Source organism: Perca fluviatilis, chromosome 23, assembly GCF_010015445.1.
Source record: "Perca fluviatilis chromosome 23, GENO_Pfluv_1.0, whole genome shotgun sequence".
NCBI lineage: Eukaryota > Metazoa > Chordata > Actinopteri > Perciformes > Percidae > Perca > Perca fluviatilis.
In genome coordinates this window covers 3,133,237-3,152,463 of record NC_053134.1, presented here as the reverse complement: position 1 = coordinate 3,152,463, position 19,227 = coordinate 3,133,237, and the positions used below count along the sequence as shown (strand labels likewise).

Below are 19,227 nucleotides of genomic sequence, written 5' to 3'. Positions count from 1 at the left end.
GCTGTATACTACTATCCCTGTATGGATGTGATATGATATATAACAGCTGTATACTACTATCTCTGTATGGATGTGATATGATATATAACAGCTATATACTACTATCCCTGTATGGATGTGATATGATGTATAACAGCTGTATACTACTATCTCTGTATGGATGTGATATGATATATAACAGCTATATACTACTATCCCTGTATGGATGTGATATGATGTATAACAGCTGTATACTACTATCTCTGTATGGATGTGATATGATGTATAACAGCTGTATACTACTATCCCTGTATGGATGTGATATGATGTATAACAGCTGTATACTACTATCTCTGTATGGATGTGATATGATATATAACAGCTGTATACTACTATCCCTGTATGGATGTGATATGATGTATAACAGCTGTATACTACTATCCCTGTATGGATGTGATATGATGTATAACAGCTGTATACTACTATCTCTGTATGGATGTGATATGATGTATAACAGCTGTGTACTACTATCCCTGTATGGATGTGATATGATGTATAACAGCTGTATACTACTATCTCTGTATGGATGTGATATGATGTATAACAGCTGTGTACTACTATCTCTGTATGGATGTGATATGATGTCTACAGCTGTATACTACTATCTCTGTATGGATGTGATATGATGTATAACAGCTGTATACTACTATCTCTGTATGGATGTGATATGATATATAACAGCTATATACTACTATCCCTGTATGGATGTGATATGATGTATAACAGCTGTATACTACTATCTCTGTATGGATGTGATATGATATATAACAGCTATATACTACTATCCCTGTATGGATGTGATATGATGTATAACAGCTATATACTACTATCTCTGTATGGATGTGATATGATGTATAACAGCTGTATACTACTATCTCTGTATGGATGTGATATGATGTATAACAGCTGTGTACTACTATCTCTGTATGGATGTGATATGATGTATAACAGCTGTATACTACTATCTCTGTATGGATGTGATATGATGTATAACAGCTGTATACTACTATCTCTGTATGGATGTGATATGATGTATAACAGCTGTATACTACTATCTCTGTATGGATGTGATATGATGTATAACAGCTGTATACTACTATCTCTGTATGGATGTGATATGATTTCTCAGGTTAAACTCTTTGTGAAACATGAACGATGAACGCCCCAGAACTTTCTTTTATTCTCCAGTTTGACCGTCATTTATAACAGAAAAACAACCTAAATAAACTACTTTAACGTAGATTTTCTTCAGGGCTTTATTCCGTGGTATCTGATTGGTGCATAAACTCCGGTACTATCGCCAATGATTTCACGATTCCGATTACATTTTCGATTGTATATCCGTTAGGTTAGAGGACTTTCAGTTACAGTACCACAGTTCTGTCACTTTTTTTCAATGTTTTTGTCACTTTTCCCGATGTCTTTGTCGATTTATTATTTTTATTTTCTGCGCCTTTTTGACGTTTTTGTGTTTTTTTTTTTTTTTGTTCCCACGTTTATTGCATCTTTTTCCGACATTTTTGACACATTTTTTTTTTTTTTCAACGTTCTTTTATGATTTATTTTATTTTATTTTTTTCTCCAAATGCTATTAAATTTAATAAAATACCCAAATTCAATGAAAGAAGTGAACGGCGCCGCCCATCTAGGCGCTGCGCTACCCCCCTGGCGTCGCGCACCGCTCGGATTCAAAATTCAAATTATTTCAACTTTCGACCTAGTTGCCGCTGTCCTTTTTCGAAAGAGCAACCAATGAGATAACAGCATGTCGTTACCTAGCAACGGGAAATGGCCTCCTTGCCTTCCCTCGAGAGCTAATCGCTTATCACGTGTAGGCGGCTTTAGGTGCGCATATTTGGCGGAGGGGTTTCAGGGTCTTTCCTCAAGAAAATGTGATGTGAAATTGCAATTCGACATAATTTTGGACCGTTATTATCACCATACCTGTGTCTACAACTTTGGAAAAGCTAGAGGTAATACATGAATAACAACTCAAAAAAGCTTAAAGACACAACTTGCTAAAGAAGTCCAACTACAGTCAGAGTTTGATGCATTTTCCACAGTCATTCAGCTCAGGTGCTGACAGAAATGGCTCGGTTGCTGCACATAAGACTTACTATAAAAGAGATTCTCTGAGAACTTGTGCTGTAAATTGTACGAGCAAGAAACAGCCCTCAGATATGTTTTTTATAATCCTCCCCAAGTTGATGTTTACATTAAGAACTGACCCCCAGAAAGTATCTTGAAAAGGACTTTTTACTTCTACATCTATGGTGAAAAGGCAGATGTGAAAAGATCCATTTCTGGATTTAAGAATCGATATCAGATCGCTCGAACAAAGACTGATATTAATTTTAGAATCAGATTATTTTAACCCAGGCCGAGAGAGAAAGCCTCCGAGCTTTCACCACGCTGTCGTCCTGTAAGCCGGCGCTGCATTCAAAGACCTCGGGGAATGTGGGTTGCGTCACGATAAGCCGACACTGTTGTGTCTTATGTTGAAGCTCTGAAGACAAACTTCACCCAAAAAAATTCTGTTTGTTTGGTTTCAGGATAAAGAAGGAACATGGGGAAAAGAAACTAGTAGTATAAAGTATTGCAGTGTATGTTTTTGACGCCTTTGTCTGTTTGTTTTTTTACATTTTTGTCGCTATTTTCTGACATTTCTAATGAGCTATTTCAAAGTTTTGGGCATTTTTTTCTGAATGTTTATTGCCGCTTTTGTGGGTTTTTTTCGCATTAGTTTTTTCGGGTTTCTTTGACATTTTTGTCGACATTTTCTCTCTTGCTAATTTCATAGTTTTTGCCTCCGAGGCGTTGCATTCAAAGACCTCGGGGAATGTGGGTTGCGTCACGATAAGCCGACACTGTTGCGTCTTTATGTTGAAGCTCTGAAGACAAAGTTCACCCAGAAAATCGGCTTGTTTCTGTCGTTTGTTTGGTTTCAGGATAGAGTATTGGATTGTATGTTTTTGACGCCTTTGTCTGTATTTATTTATTTTTTTAAACATTTTTGATGCTATTTTCTTAATTTTTTTTTCGAGCTATTTTCAAAGTTTTTTGCATTTTTTTTTTTTTTTCTGAATGTTTATTGCCACTTTTGTTTTTTCTCCGATTTATTTGTTTTTCTGGGTTTCTTTGATATTTTTGTCGCATTTTTCCGACATTTTCTCTCTCGCTAATTTCAACGTTTTTGGCGCTTTTTCGAACATTCATGTCGCCGTTTCGACAACGATTATGGGGAAAAGAAACGATTTTTAAAGATTATTTTTTGGGGCTTTTCTGCCTTTAATTTTGAGAGAGAGAGAGAGAGAGAGACATGCAGGAAATTGTCACAGTTCGGATTCGAACGCTGGACCTCTGCGTCGAGGCATAAACCTCTCAGTATATGTGCGCCTGCTCTACCCGCTGATCCAACCCAAAAAAATGATATAGAAACTTTGAAAACTGAAAACAGGTTAAATTTGACCCGAGGACAACTGGAGGGTAAAAAAACAAACAACCTAATGACAGAAAGTCCTTAAAGGTACAGTAGGTAAACTTTATAAAACTACCTTGGGGGTGTCTAACTGTTCAGATTCACCAATCAGGGCCAGGGGGAGTGTCTAACTGTTCAGATGCACCAATCAGGGCCAGGGGAGGGTGTCTAACTGTTCAGATGCACCAATCAGGGCTAGGGAGGGTGTCTAACTGTTCAGATGCACCAATCAGGGCCAGGGGAGGGTGTCTAACTGTTCAGATGCACCAATCAGGGCTAGGGGAGGGTGTCTAACTGTTCAGATGCACCAATCAGGGCCAGGGGAGGGTGTCTAACTGTTCAGATGCACCAATCAGGGCCAGGGGGGAGTGTCTAACTGTTCAGATGCACCAATCAGGGCCAGGGGGGGGGTGTATAACTGTGTGTCAATCACTGCTCATGCACACGCATTCATTCTCCCTTGTGGGGGGAGGGGCTTAGGAGACCGTTTTGGGCTTTAGCAGAAAGGCCTGAGAAGTTGTCAATGTTAACATTTTTTGGCTAAGTCCTGGATCTTCCCAATCCTACCTAGTTTGTTCTCAAAGGTCTTGAATTGTTTCTTGTCCTTTTCGTAGGATTAAACAAATGCCGTCACGTCTTAAATCAAATGTTTTGTGTGTGTGACCTTTTAAATTGACTTTGTTTTGTATTTTTTTTTTTTTTTTTAATGTCAAGAGCTCTGAATGCTACAAATATTTAATTTCTTTTATGTTATTAGAGTACAAACACACTTCACAAATGTTTTATTAAATTAAGATAGCGTTACTTGTTATCTAATGATTTTCTCGGGCTTCATTCTTTAAATTCACGCTGACTTTCTGTCACATGGCCGTGAAGTTATAGCATTACATTTCATCCTAGATGCAGTTATAGCATTACATTTCATCCTAGATGGTATGAAAAATGTCTTAACTCTCGTATTGTCTTCCCATCGGCCGGGTGCCTGGTTAGCTCGCATCATAAAGTTTAAATTATAAACCAATTCCATGTTCCACCTTCTTATTCCAGCTTATTATCACTAGGTAACTTATATTCAGAATGTATGCTCAATAAACCTCATTTATATGAAATTATACCTACATTTTGAGCTAAAAAAACGAAATCGGAATCGGCTGAAATCGGTATTGGCTGGCCTCACTAGAAAGTTGTAGTCAGTGCATCTCTAGTTTCTAGTGTTTATAGATCAGTTTCAACTTTGTTCTCATTAAGTAGGAGTACTGAGACAGCGAGAATGTTTACATGCACACTAATATTATCCAAATGAGAGGAAAATATGTGGGAGTTTCTGTTCTGAATAGTCTTGTGATGAACTGATTCGTGTTGTGAGATGACTGTTTCTCCACAGTGTCCTCCGATCTGCTCGTTTTGAAACGCTCCGAGAGAATCTCAAGCAATAAAATCAGCATTCATCTCGCGCCACCAGTGTCTCTGCATCCAGCTGTGATCCCATAATGCACCTCTGCACACATGAACCCTGCAGAAAGACGGCTGATGCTCAGGCACATGCTCAACAACACACCCAGTCAGCTGACAGACCTCACACACACACAAGAATACAACTATTTCATTCATCTCTGAGCCTTCACATCCCTTCTGTTGTTGACACTGAATCGTAATCTTTCCCTCTAAACGCACCAATAAATCAGAAAACGCCACCTTTCACTCTGACGCACTTTGACCTTCTTATCGGAGCCGCGTTCAACAAACTGTTGGCAGAAACTCTCACAGTTTACAGGTTATAAATGGCAACTGACGGATGCTCTGTGGCACAATGTGAGAAGTTGCACAAGTACCTGAAACCGTTGCAGAACGCTGAATTCTACTACACGCACGTTAACCCTCCTGTCGTCCTCGGGTCAAATTTGACACATTTTCAAAAAGTTTCTTTATCAGAAATTTGGATTTCGTTCAACAAAATTGTCCAAAAAATGAACCGGGATGGTTCCATACAACGTTCTTCACAAGTAAAATACATTATCAGTTCTCTACTTTGATTGAATTTGTGTGTTTTATTCAATTTTATTGCATTGGAAAAAAAGAAATTGATAAAAGAACGTTGAAAAAAGTATCATAAACTTCAAATAAAGAGCAAAAAACGGATCGGAAAAGCTTCAGAAACATCAGAAAAACTGACAAAAACATCAGGAAAAGTGACCAAAAAAAAGTTTTATTTTGACCCAGAAAATACTAAAAGTTGTTGTAGGGTTTTAAAAAAAGATAAAGAATAATCACATTTATCTTCCTAGAGTATGTCTTTTACATCCAGGCATCCCTCCCCTCCAGAGAGATTAAAGCTAAGTACAGCAGTATGTTAATCCCTCGGGTCTGATCGAGTAATAACAACAAACAGTGAGGAGGTCAAAGGTCACATCGCTGTCGCCTTAGAGCAGCGGGGGGGGGGGTCAAACTCAACTTCACTAAGGACCAGACTGGGAAAATGAGATTCACATCCAGGGAACAGACATTAGTTTAGTTTATTGACATGCTTTTATTTTGAAAAAGTCAAATATCTTTGACTGTATTATTGCATGTTTCATATTGTTTTCTTACTGACAATAAAGGGTCAGTGTAACGCTTATCAGTTCAATTTTCTAAGCACAAACGGACATTTGGAAAAACAGAAAAATGGTTTCAAATATCACATTTTTAATTTTTTTCCCACCTTGACAAACCTGTTTTTCCAATTTTCAGTTTTTTATTCAGAGGATCAGAAATTTAGAAAATTACAAAATTGCGTCTGAGCTCCAATTATTCATAATACTGCCAAGGTATTCTCTTCCTCTGCTTTGCAGAATATGCAGCTCATTAACTGCATATGGACCATAAAAAACAACAACAAACTGATAGAGTTTGGGGTCAGAGGTGCAACTGATGGTTTCGAGTGGGGGGAAAGAGGAAGAGAATACCATGGTGACAGTATTATGAATAATTGGAGCTCAAATGCAATTTTGTAATTTTCTAAATTTCTGATCATCTGAATAAAAACAGAAAATTGGAAAACAGTTTAAAGATCAAATTTTTTAATTTATTGAGGCGGAGAAAAAAATGAAAAATTGGTTATTGGAACACATTTTACTGTTTTTCCAAATGTCAGTTTGTGCTCAGAACATTGAACTGATAAGCGTTACACGGACCATAAAGCCCTTAAAAAGTAACTTAGCCATCAAAGAAAGAAAGTGCCCAAAAAAGGTTGAAAAAATCAACAAATTCAGGAAAAAAACCCTCCTTTTATCTCTTTTTTTGAAAGAAAAAACGCTTTAAAATGCGCCAACAACATAAAAAAACAGAAAAAAAAAGACAATAACCTCAACGGAGGAGAAGTACCTGTTGGCAGGTACCAGGGACTATTTTTTTAAGATGGAAAACCCAAAAGTCGAGCAGGTACCGTGTGGAAAAACACCGATACTTAGGCCAATAAAGCTGACTCTGATTCTGGTTTATTATTGTGTCAAAGGACTCAAAGCTTGACTTTTGATTCCAGGTAATTATTTAGCCTGATATGTTTTTAATTCTTAAAACCTGATGATGATTATTGTGTTCTCCTCTTTGTCTCCTGCAGGCGTCCTTCCTCACAAAGAAGCTCAACATCACAGGAAAGAGAGTGAACCTGGCCATATGGGTGAGAGCTACCATCTTTGTTGATGTCACACACAGTTTACAGCAGGGCTGGGCGCCGCCGCTAATCTGTCGATTCGATTCGGATTCACAAGGTCCCGATTCGATGACAATTTCGGTGTTTTGGGGTTTTAAGCCCCCCAACGTCGTCTCACTAGGATTAGGCATTGGTTAGCGTTAGGTTAGGGTTAAAACGCAATGCCTGGGATGGGCGCTGCAAGGGGCATTAGGCCGCCTTCTATCTGTCTAAGAGAGGTCAGAGAGAATCGGACATTCACACACTTATCAGTCCTTCTAGTCTCTCTGACATTTTTGTGAGTCGCTTCTGAAGCTTTTCAACGGTGCAGTACGACGTCCGCTGGGGGTGTATTGCGGAGCTGATTTCAAGTGCCAGTGTGAAGGCGGCAGTAGGGTTAGGTGCCTTGAAGTCGACGTTGGGGGCTTAAAACACCATCGAGCTACAATTTCCGATTCAAATTGATTTGATTTGGGATATTTCAGCTGCAAAACCAATTTAGCTTGGATATGAAAGAGATTCTACAGTCGTACACGGTCCCTCTAACCCTGGTTTATTATTATTATTATTAAAAGTATCGATGTTTACGTAAAGAATTGACCCCAGAGCAGTTACATTAATGTACTTTTTATTTAACATGAACACACAATACAGTGCAGCTCTACAGGCTCTACAGTCAGAGTACTGAGTGACGTTTCATTCACATATCTGGAGGTGAGACTCCAAGAGGACCCTTTTTAAAATGGCCATGCTAATTTTTTCCCCCTCGCCAATATGTAGCCGTACTTTGGAGCATTATTTAACCGCCTTCCAGACGAGCTAGCGTGACATATTTGGTACCAATGGACTCCTGACGTCTTATACAGTACAGGCCAAAAATTTGGACACACCTTCTCATTCAATGCGTTTCCTTTTTATTTTCATGACTACTTACATTGTAGATTCTCACTGAAGGCATCAAAACTATGAATGAACACATATGGAATTATGTACTTAACAAAAAAGTGTGAAATAACTGAAAACATGTCTTATATTTTAGATTCTTCAAAGTAGCCACCCTTTGCTTTTTTTGATAACTCTGCAAACCCTTGGTGTTCTCTCAATGAGCTTCATGAGGTAGTCACCTGAAATGGTTTTACCTTCACAGGTGTGCTTTGTCAGGGTTAATTAGTGGAATTATTTCCCTTATTAATAAAAAGCAAAGGGTGGCTACTTTGAAAAATCTAAAATATAAGACATGATTCCAGTTATTTCACACTTTTTGTTAAGTACATAATTCCATATCTGTTCATTCATAGTTTTGATGCCTTCAGTGAGAATCTAAGAAATAATCTGAAAATAAAAAGAAAATGAAAAGGAAAACACATTGAATGATCAAGCTTTGTCGCCTATACTGTAGTTTCACATTTATTCCATTCATTTTATTTATGAGAATAGAGAGAGAAAGTGGAGATGGAAATGAGAGATGAGAGATGAGAGATTGATAAATGTACATTAAAACCCAGCCCTGTTTAAACAGCGATATGTTAAATATGAACGGTGTTGTGTGCTTGTGTGTGTTTTTAGGACACAGCTGGCCAGGAGCGTTTCCATGCGTTGGGGCCCATCTACTACAGAGACTCCAACGGAGCCGTACTAGTGTACGACGTCACAGACGAAGACTCCTTTCAGAAGGTAACGACGCGAAAAAAAGTATTATTTTAAGCTTTTGTGAGTAACGTTTTGATATTAATGAACGTCCGTTAAAGGTATAGTGGAGGATTTTCTTTTTCCGGGTGGACCATCAAGACTATTGGTCCTCCTAGTTGTCAATCATTCTGGTGATATGTTAACGTAAGGCCGTCGTACGTGCTCGTCCCGAGCTTTCAGGTGTATATGTGTGGTGAGCTACGGTTTCAGCCATTCATTGAAGCTCGCCGTTCTCACCGTGTTTTTTCAAAATGTCTGAGGGTCGCAAGAGAAAAAGTGTCTACGAATTGTACGACAAGAAGAGAAAGGCCTCTGAAGAAAGAAACAAGACCGGAGTGTTTTTGGGAGAATGTTTCACACGCTGGCGTGCGCTAATAGCACAGGTTGGGCTCTCCACTGATGCCTCAGTCGCCAAGTTTCTACTCGACAGGTAAAGTTTGGCTATTTGGAGAAATCCATTTAAAATCACTGCTAGTAGAAGTTGATGTAAGCTATGATTAGCGATGCTAGCCCTGGCACAAGTCACGCACCGCGCACACACGGTAAACATCTCCATTTGTGGAAAAGTGCAAATCTTCTTTCTGAAAGTAGCTTGTATGAGCCATGCCGACAGCAACTTGTAAACAGTGCACTCTCGTGCGCACGTTTAATAGGCGTTCCCTCTCGGGAGCAGGGAGAGTGCTGCGCATGTGCATTTTTTCAAAAAGTAGAGAGGGCGGATCTTTTCTAAAATTCGGGAAAATCCTCCACTATACCTTTTTTAAATTCAAGCCGTTGCTAATTAAGACTCAGACTGTGACGGACGCCACAGTTTTTTGTTATACGGAGAAATACAGAGAGAGTTGTGTGGAGCTGATATCTGGCAAAGCGAGACTAGTCTTGAAGTAATATTCTTCTTAAAATCTGCTGTTTTGGCTCCTACAAGAGCACAACCAGAAACCCAAGACATTGAGAAATTTGGTGTTGCTGCAAATATGTTTTGTTAATTGATGCCGAAAGTCTTTGTTCCATCTTCTCGAATGTGTTTTTTAAACTTTGTTTGTTAAGCTTCGTCTCCCCTCTTCCTCGCTTCTTATCTTTTTATTCTCTCCTCCATTTCCTCCGTTTGGTTTTTAACACCGTTTTTGTATAAAAGTCTGTTTGTTTCTGTGTTTGCAGGTGAAGAACTGGGTGAAGGAGTTGAGGAAAATGTTGGGCAACGACATTTGTTTATGTATAGTAGGTAAGTTCTCAAAAAAATCCTTTTCTTTACCTGAACATTTCAGAGCATCAACAACAAAAGCCAGAGTAGTTATTAATGAGCCCGATGAGAGTGTCCTCTGAGAAATAAAATGTGTTTTTGCCGATTCATCGTCCTAACTGTAACTGTAGCGAGCATCTCACTACCACTAACCACATTCATATTCAGACGCAACAAATGATATATTCAGCTACTAAAAAGCCTGGAAGTTGGAAGTTAGAACGGAAGTACAAAGAGTCGTTGCTATGGAGATGATGCACCGTCTCGTCTCATTGGTGGGAACGTTGCAGACCGACGCGTTGCAAGTTTCAACTCCTCTCGCCGCGAATCTTTGGTCTGAACTGGGCTTAATATGATAGTTGAGGATTTCCCTCCTCTGTGTCCCCTCTTTAAGGACAATGTGTCCGACTCCAATAAAAGACCTATATATCCCCGCGCAGTCATTAAAGGTCCCATGGCAAAAAAATGTCTCTTTATGAGGTTTTTAAACATTAATATGAGTTCCCCCAGCCTGCCTATGGTCCCCCAGTGGCTAGAAATGGTGATAGGTGTAAACCGAGCCCTGGGTATCCTGCTCTGCCTTTGAGAAAATGAAAGCTCAGATGGACCAATCAGGAATCTTCTCCTTATGAGGTCATAAGGAGAAAGGTTACCTCCCCTTTCTCTGCTTTGCCCGCCCAGAGAATTTGGCCCACCCATGAGAGAGAGAGATCATGGCTTTCAAACGAGCAAAGTGGCAGTTGGTTAATTTTTTTTAAAGAAAGTGTCAAAAAAGACACAAAAACATTGAAAAAAAGTATTAATTTTCTATTTTGACTTCAGATACAGTATTAGGGGACCACTAAGGCCTATATAAAAGAGACTTCAGATCCAGTATTAGGGGACCACTAAGGTCTATATAAAAGAGACTTCAGATACAGTATTAGGGGACCACTAAGGTCTATATAAAAGAGACTTCAGATACAGTATTAGGGGACCACTAAGGTCTATATAAAAGAGACTTCAGATCCAGTATTAGGGGACCACTAAGGTCTATATAAAAGAGACTTCAGATACAGTATTAGGGGACCACTAAGGTCTATATATAAGAGACTTCAGATACAGTATTAGGGGACCACTAAGGTCTATATATAAGAGACTTCAGATACAGTATTAGGGGACCACTAAGGTCTATATAAGAGACTTCAGATCCAGTATTAGGGGACCACTAAGGTCTATATAAAAGCATCCAAAGAGCACCATGTGATGGGACCTTTTTAAATTTGGTATTACGTTGATCCTAAGCAAGAGCCAAATAAGACGATAAGATAAAGTCAAATACATTTGTTTAATCCGTCAAGCACCAGAGTTACAATCCACAGATCTGTGGGATCACGAAGCACGCAGAGACCCTAGCAAAGAGACCGGAGCCGGTCCACCTATCTCGAGACTGTCAGACCTCGTGAGCCCCGATCTATTCTTCCCCTCATCTCTTACACTTTCTTCCTTGGACCCTCTCTTCTTCTTCTTCTGCACCGGGACTGCTATCTTCACACAACACCCGCAGGGTGGGGGCCACTGTATTATGCCTCGTCCTCATTTGTTATTATTACTCAGTGTACTCTGCTCGAGGCCACTGTGACCCTCTTATATTTACCGCTTGAGCTAAACCATCTGTGCGTCAGGTTCCTTTTTATTTGGGGGGGTTGTGTGTAGAGTTGTGTGCTATGACAGCACACAACTCTAATAATTTAATAATAATAATTTATACTTTATTAATCCCGCAAGGGGAAATTCCAATGTTTTCACTCTGTTGTTATTACACACATTACACACAGGTCTGAATTACACACACATGCTCAGAACCGATACCTGCACTAATGGAGAGATGTCAGAGTGGTGTATGCATAATAAGCATACACCAAAACACACTTGATCTCTAATGGAAACCTTTTACATTCTTATTATATTCATCTGCAACTAGTAAGAACATTATTCTCCACCAGGGGTGTCAAACTCAACTTCACTAAGGGCCACGCTGGAAACTATGAATCGCATTAAGGGCCAGACGTGTTTTGACATGCTTTTATTCAACCGAAAAAGTCAAATACTTCTCACTGTAATATTCGTGTCTCATATAGCTTTCTCACTAACAGTTTGGTTGACATAAAACCCTAAAAAAAAAAGTTCCTTAGCTATCATAGAGTTTAGCAAATCAAGCAGAACAATGAATACATTTTTTACAACAACCTGTTCCACAGTCTGCATATGTAAACTCTCTGGTTTTGAGCCCCAAAGTTGGCAAATCTGCTAAATTCTGCTTTGAGTGTTGCATAATTGCAGTCTGAAAAACAGTTTCACGTCTTTTTGGTCTTTTTATCTATTGTGACCTAAACTGATATGCGGGCCGGATCAAAATTAGCGACAGGACACATTTTCAGGAACAAGTCTCTGCACAGCAGTTTAAAATACTCTTGAGGCAGGACTTAGAACTCTGAAAAGTGTGTTTTTATTAGTTTGTTTTCATGTTTTTGTGTCACAGAAATGAATGATTTAAATTCTTAATATAAAGTTATGTCTGTGTGCGACCTCATGGGGGAAAGTTTCCAGTTTTAACTGGATTATGTTGTTGTTGTTGGTCATCATGTGGGGGAGCTGCAGTTACAGAATCTGCTGTTTTTTATAATGTAATTCTGGCAGTAAATCACGTGAAGACAAAGTGATTTTAGGACAGTGAAGTTCAAGGCTCTGCTGAATGAAAAAACAAAACAAATAGGAGTTTAAATAAAAAATAAAATCTGGAGAATTGTGACACCCCTAGGGTTGGGAATCGTTTGCGTTTTTTTCTGATACCAGCGCTAAAGGCTCTGACGCACCAATCCGACGACCGACCGTCGGCAGAAAAGTCAGTCGGACTGATCGTTCGCTTGAGCGTACGTTCTGCGCGTGCGCGAGACGTAATACGTCTCCATAACAGTAGGTGGCGCTAATCTGTATTGTCGCCCAAAAAATGGAAATGAGGGAACATCTCTCTAGATCTAGTGAACACAGAGCGCGCTGTCGTCAGTCCTTGTTTCCATCAGAAACGGAAGAAAATACCACGGCTAGTAATGAGAAGATACTGGCGTCGTCTGCTCCGGTTTTCTCGTGCACTGATTCGCTAGTCAAGGGCTAGCACTCCACCAATCAGATTGGTCTTTGAGTCCGACTGCCCACTGGCCGATACAACATGTCAAATCGGCCAAAATGAAGGTCGACAGCTCCTCCTCCGACTGGCGACGGCACGGGACACTAGGGGTGGGGGGAAAAAATCGATACAGCATAGTATCGCGATATTTTTTCGTGGCAATACTGTATCGATACACAGACGCCAAGTATCGATCTTTTATGTTATATGTGTTGGTCAGTCTGTTTGCTTGACGATCCCATTTTGCAGCAATAAAATTGAAGTAAGATGAACAAACAGAGAAATGCATATTTTTAGATAAAACCGATGTTGACAAAATTGTCCTTTGGGGACATCATTTGAAACTGGGAAAACTTTGAAGTTGGAAAAAAGGTAATAAATTGCAATATATCGCAGAATATTGCAATATGTTTAAAATCGCAATAATATCGTATTGTGACATAAGTATCGTGATGATATCGTATCGTGAGGCCTCTGGTGATTCCCACCCCTACGGGACACCGAACAGACTCGAGTCACCGACCTCGCCAGACTGTCCCACGGCCGATAATCGGGTTTGTGCGTCAGCGCCTTAAAACGCTACTTCTAAAACCGTATCTGAACCGATACTTGCCTGAACCGGTGACATTAAAGAATGGCTTGTTCATTGCTAAGGGCCATATGGCCAAAATGAAATGATTTATTAAAAAATGTAATACCAGTAACTTAGAACAACTTATTGCACCCGTAGATCGCTGTGAAATCGACAAAACATCCACTAGATGGGAAAAGGGCATTTTACAATAACGTTGAATGCACCACGAGGCTTACCAGTTTCAAGTGAACGCACCGTCAGTGTTGTTTCTTCGACCGCTTACAGACTGTTGTACGTCCCGCTGTTGGAATCCTCTACAGTGAAATACAGTCACACTTAACTGTTCTGTCAGCATTTTAACGGTGTTTAAGCCAGCTGCTAGCTAACGGTAGGGCTAACGGTAGGCTAACGTTACCTGCTACCAAGTGTAACGTTACTGTTACCCAGCGTGACATGCAGCTATGTCTCTGTTGCCTCTAACGTCTGTTTCGGAGCATCAGGGGGCAGCGCAGGCATCCAAGTGGCACCAAAATCCTCGTTGCTAGATGCCGGTCATACTAGCACCGGGTTTGGGTACCCACCCCTAGACACCCCTAATAATTACAGAGACGGGGGTAGAGGGGTAATATTCTGAAGAGTATCTCAGAATTTCCGTGACTGAAGTTGTAAATTTGGGGGGGAAATAACTTGTGATATTCTCTGATATTAACACGTTGGCTTTCTTCTCTCTGCAGGTAATAAAATAGATTTGGACAAAGACAGACATGTTTCAGTGGAAGAGGCTGAGAGGTAAACGCTGAATGTTGATTTTTCTACGCTTGTGCTCTTTGATTTAAACAGATTAACCCCTGATGATGATGATGATGATGATGATGATGATGATTAGTTTGTTGATTAGACACTTGACTTAGGGGTGCACGATTTAGAAAATGTCACAATTCGATATCGATTTTTAGGCTCAGGATTCGTTTCAAAATTGATTTTTGACTCAAAAACAATTCACAGTATGTAAATGTAGGTACTTTGCCCATGTGATTGCAGTAGACAATAAAAATAAAAAATATGAATGGATTTTGAATCAGTAGAGCTTGAATCGCAATACGAATTTGAATTGATTTTTTTTGCACACCCCTGTTTGCAGTGGTGGAATGTAACTAAGTACATTTACTCCAGTAATGTACTTAGGTACACATGTTGACATACTTGTACTTTACTTGAGTCTTTTCTTTTCATGACACTTTCTACTTCTACTCTACTACATCCATCTGTTCCAGCTTTAGTTACTAGTTACTTTAGTTACTCCGCTACATTCACCTGTTACAGCTTTAGTTACTAGTTACTTTAGTTACTCCTCTACATTCATCTGTTCCAGCTTTAGTTACTAGTTACTTTAGTTACTCCTCTACATTCATCTGTTACAGCTTTAGTTACTAGTTACTTTAGTTACTCCACTACATCCATCTGTTCCAGCTTTAGTTACTAGTTACTTTAGTTACTCCGCTACATTCATCTGTTACAGCTTTAGTTACTAGTTACTTTAGTTACTCCGCTACATTCATCTGTTACAGCTTTAGTTACTAGTTACTTTAGTTACTCCGCTACATTCATCTGTTCCAGCTTTAGTTACTAGTTACTTTAGTTACTCCGCTACATTCATCTGTTACAGCTTTAGTTACTAGTTACTTTAGTTACTCCGCTACATTCATCTGTTACAGCGTCAGTGTGTGTGTGTGTGTGTGTGTGTGTGTGTGTGTCCATTAAACAAACGACTGTTAGGGACGTCTACAAATCCTCTTTACACTTTCTACAATGGGAGGATTCTTCTTTACTTTTAATACTTTTAAGTACATTTTCCTGAATCTTACTTACAGATGTTTACTCAAGTACCATTTTCAATGCAGGACTTTAACTTGTAACAGAGTATTTTTACAGTGTGGTCGGTATCAGTACTTTCACTGAAGTAAAGGATCGGAGTACTTCTTCCAGCGATGGACACCGGGTGCTTCATCGGTCCTCTATTCTCTCTCTCTGTGTTTCCGTAGTTACGCCGAGTCGGTGGGGGCCAAACACTACCACACATCAGCCAAGTTAAATAAAGGCATCGAGGAACTCTTCCTGGATCTCTGTAAAAGTAAGACCCTCCGAACACTCGTCACACATCAGCTGAGCTGTCGACGTTCTCTAAAATATGAACATTAAGAGATCCGAACGGTTCGAAGACCCCAAAGCGACAAAAACGTCAAACAAAATGTTCATTCAAACATTTGGGGCGTCGTCTTTGCTTGCTGTAACACTCAGGGCCTCGTGTACGAAACGCTTTTGCGCCCACTTCGGGCCTGTTTGTTTCGCAACGTGCACGTAAAAGCGCGGCGAGGTACAGTACGTACGAACAGGCCGCACTGAGGTAAAAGCGCAGACTGCCTGTCGTGGGAATTGAAAATCAGGCGTGGGAATCGCCAAAAGGCCACACGATACGATATCATCACGATACTTATGTCACGATACGATATTATGGCGATTTTTAAACATATATTCTGCGATATATTGCAATTTATTACCTTTTTTTTCCAACTTCAAAGTCCCAAAAAGTAAACTTCTTCAACGTAGATACATTTCTCTTCTCGTATGTTCAGCTCACTTACATTGTATTGCTGCAAAATGGGATTGTCAAAAAGACAAGCTAGCCAACACATATAAAAATAAAAGATCGATACTTCTGGCGTCTGTGTATCGATACGGTATTGCCACGGAAAATATTGCGATGCTATGCTGTATCGATTATTTTTTTCCCCCACCCCTACTGAAAAGTGTCATGCATATGTATTCACGGGAGGGTGAAGGGGAAAGTGGGAGTTTCCCATAAAGAGATGGGAGTGGGAGGGGGAAGTGCGCCTAATTATGTGTTCAGCGGTATGTACAAAAAACCGCCCGTGAAAGCGCGCCTCTATTTTGCCGTGAAAATTCTCCGTCTCTTAAAAGCAGTTAAGATTATAATTCTTCAAAGTAGCCACCCTTTGCTTTTTTTGATAACTCTGCAAACCCTTGGTGATCTCTCAATGAGCTTCATGAGGTAGTCACCTGAAATGGTTTTACCTTCACAGGTGTGCTTTGTCAGCGTTCATTAGTGGAAGTTTTTCCCTTATTAATAAAAAAAGCAAAGGGTGGCTACTTTGAAGAATCTAAAATATAAGACATGTCTTCAGTTATTTCACACTTTGTTAAGTACATAATTCCATATGTGTTCATTCATAGTTTTGATGCCTTCAGTGAGAATCTACAATGTAAATAGTCATGAAAATAAAAAGGAAACGCATTGAATGAGAAGGTGTGTCCAAACTTTTGGCCTGTACTGTAGGTTTTTAAAAATCTATTCTTTTCCTTAGAATCAGTTTTTTGTCTTTATTTTTTTTTACCAATGATTCAGCTAAATATTTTCTGTTTCTACGATACCGCCGACGCCGATTTGCTTTTTTATTAATAAGGGAAAAACTTCCACTAATGAACCCTGACAAAGCACACCTGTGAAGGTAAAACCATTTCAGGTGACTACCTCATGAAGCTCATTGAGAGAACACCAAGGGTTTGCAGAGTTATCAAAAAAAGCAAAGGGTGGCTACTTTGAAGAATCTAAAATATAAGACATGTTTTCAGTTATTTCACACTTTTTTGTTAAGTACATAATTCCATATGTGTTCATTCATAGTTTTGATGCCTTCAGTGAGAATCTACAATGTAAATAGTCATGAAAATAAAAAGGAAACGCATTGAATGAGAAGGTGTGTCCAAACTTTTGGCCTGTACTGTATGCTTTTTAAACCAAAGTTTGACTCGTGTACATTGACAAAAAGACCCTAGGTTGCATTTTGGCGAGAGTTGGGCTTTAAGTATCGCCGCATGCGCTTTCTGGGGGTTGGCCACGGCGCTGATGACGCTCTGTTTGCAAATGTACGTACACGAGGCCCTCCGAGTCGAAGAGAAGACGCATCTCAGTTTCAGCACGAAGACATTTTATTATTTAACACCAAACCACAGTTACAAAAAGTGCTTCACGCAAAAAGAAAACGCACATAATGAAAACCGTGAGACGACTACAATTGAAATGTGATTTTTATTTCATATTATACCCTGTGAGTGGTAATATTTTGTACATGGAAGAGCTTATATTGTTATATGGTTATGTTGTTATGTTTAGTGTATATGTGTTGTGTGTATGTTTGTTAGTTAGTTGATGTAGAAGATGTTGGGTGCACTTCTGTATTTGTCTTCATTGTTGTACAGCTTTGATGTTAGTATTTTGGTAAAAATTGTTAAGACCCCAGGAAGAATAGCTGCTGCTTAATGGAGTACCTAATGGGGATCTAAATAATAAACAATAATAAACAATAAACAAACTACGCAGCAACCAACGAGACTGAAGGACATCAGTCAGTGTGGTGGTAGTACTAGTACTTTTACTGCAGTAAAGGGTCTGAATACTTCTCCCGGCGCTGGCTGTGAGGTGTGTTTGAGCTCTGCGTGTGTTTTTTCAGGGATGATGGAAACGGCGCAGGCCGAGGAGAGGTTGAAGGGCAACGGAGCCAGCCAATCAGCATCGAGCAGGCGGGGCGTACAGATCGTCGACGACGAACCACAAGCCACGCCCGCCGGAGGATGCTGCTCTTCTGGCTAACACGCACATGCACACACACATGCACACATGCACACACGCACGCACACACACACACACACACACGCACACACACACACGCACGCACGCACACACACACACACACACACACACACACACACACACACACACACACGCACACATATACAGACACACACACACACACACACACACGCTTGCAGACACATTCTCGAGTGTCTCTGTTGCTCTAAAATCCTTCTAAAAAAAGAAAAAAGGATCCCAACTGTTTCTGCTGTGTTCATTCAGCACCGCCTTTGCTGCTAAGGATCATGGGAAATCATATTTAAAATGGTTTAATCACTGTTCCCTTCAAAATAAAAGTAACTCGTGATCAAAATGGGCACTTTAATGACTTTGATTTCCTACAGAAGCAGTCACTAAAACTTAAAAAGCCCCCCCTCCCCCCAGAGAACCCATCCAGTCTGTATCTAATACATTCAATAAAAGAGCTGAAATAACGTTGAGAGGATCTCTCGAGGGATATTAAACATACAAACACACACTGTATAAACCTCCATTAATCACCGTATTTATCTCAAAACATGTTTTTCAAACCCAGAGGACAGTTTGCGGTGAAATATCGCCGCCTGCTGGACAGAATATTAAATTAAAGGACCGCTTCAGATTTCATTCAGGTTCGTGTTGAAGCTGTAGCAGCAGTTTCCCGTCAGGAATTCTTAGGAA

General features: G+C 39.8%; 1 protein-coding gene across 1 annotated transcript in view; it reads left to right on the top strand.

Moving 5' to 3' along the window:
- The window catches only part of rab21 (RAB21, member RAS oncogene family), a 28,628-nt gene extending 9,648 nt beyond the window's left edge, over positions 1-18,980 (top strand). Inside the window, exons 2-7 of the mRNA XM_039792301.1 lie at positions 7,116-7,175; positions 8,754-8,861; positions 10,035-10,098; positions 14,591-14,645; positions 15,899-15,987; positions 18,386-18,980. Of these exons, the coding sequence (XP_039648235.1) occupies positions 7,116-7,175; positions 8,754-8,861; positions 10,035-10,098; positions 14,591-14,645; positions 15,899-15,987; positions 18,386-18,525 (516 nt within the window). The 3' untranslated portion in view covers positions 18,526-18,980. The remainder of the gene's footprint in view (positions 1-7,115; positions 7,176-8,753; positions 8,862-10,034; positions 10,099-14,590; positions 14,646-15,898; positions 15,988-18,385) is intronic.
- Positions 18,981-19,227: the final 247 nt, after the last annotated feature.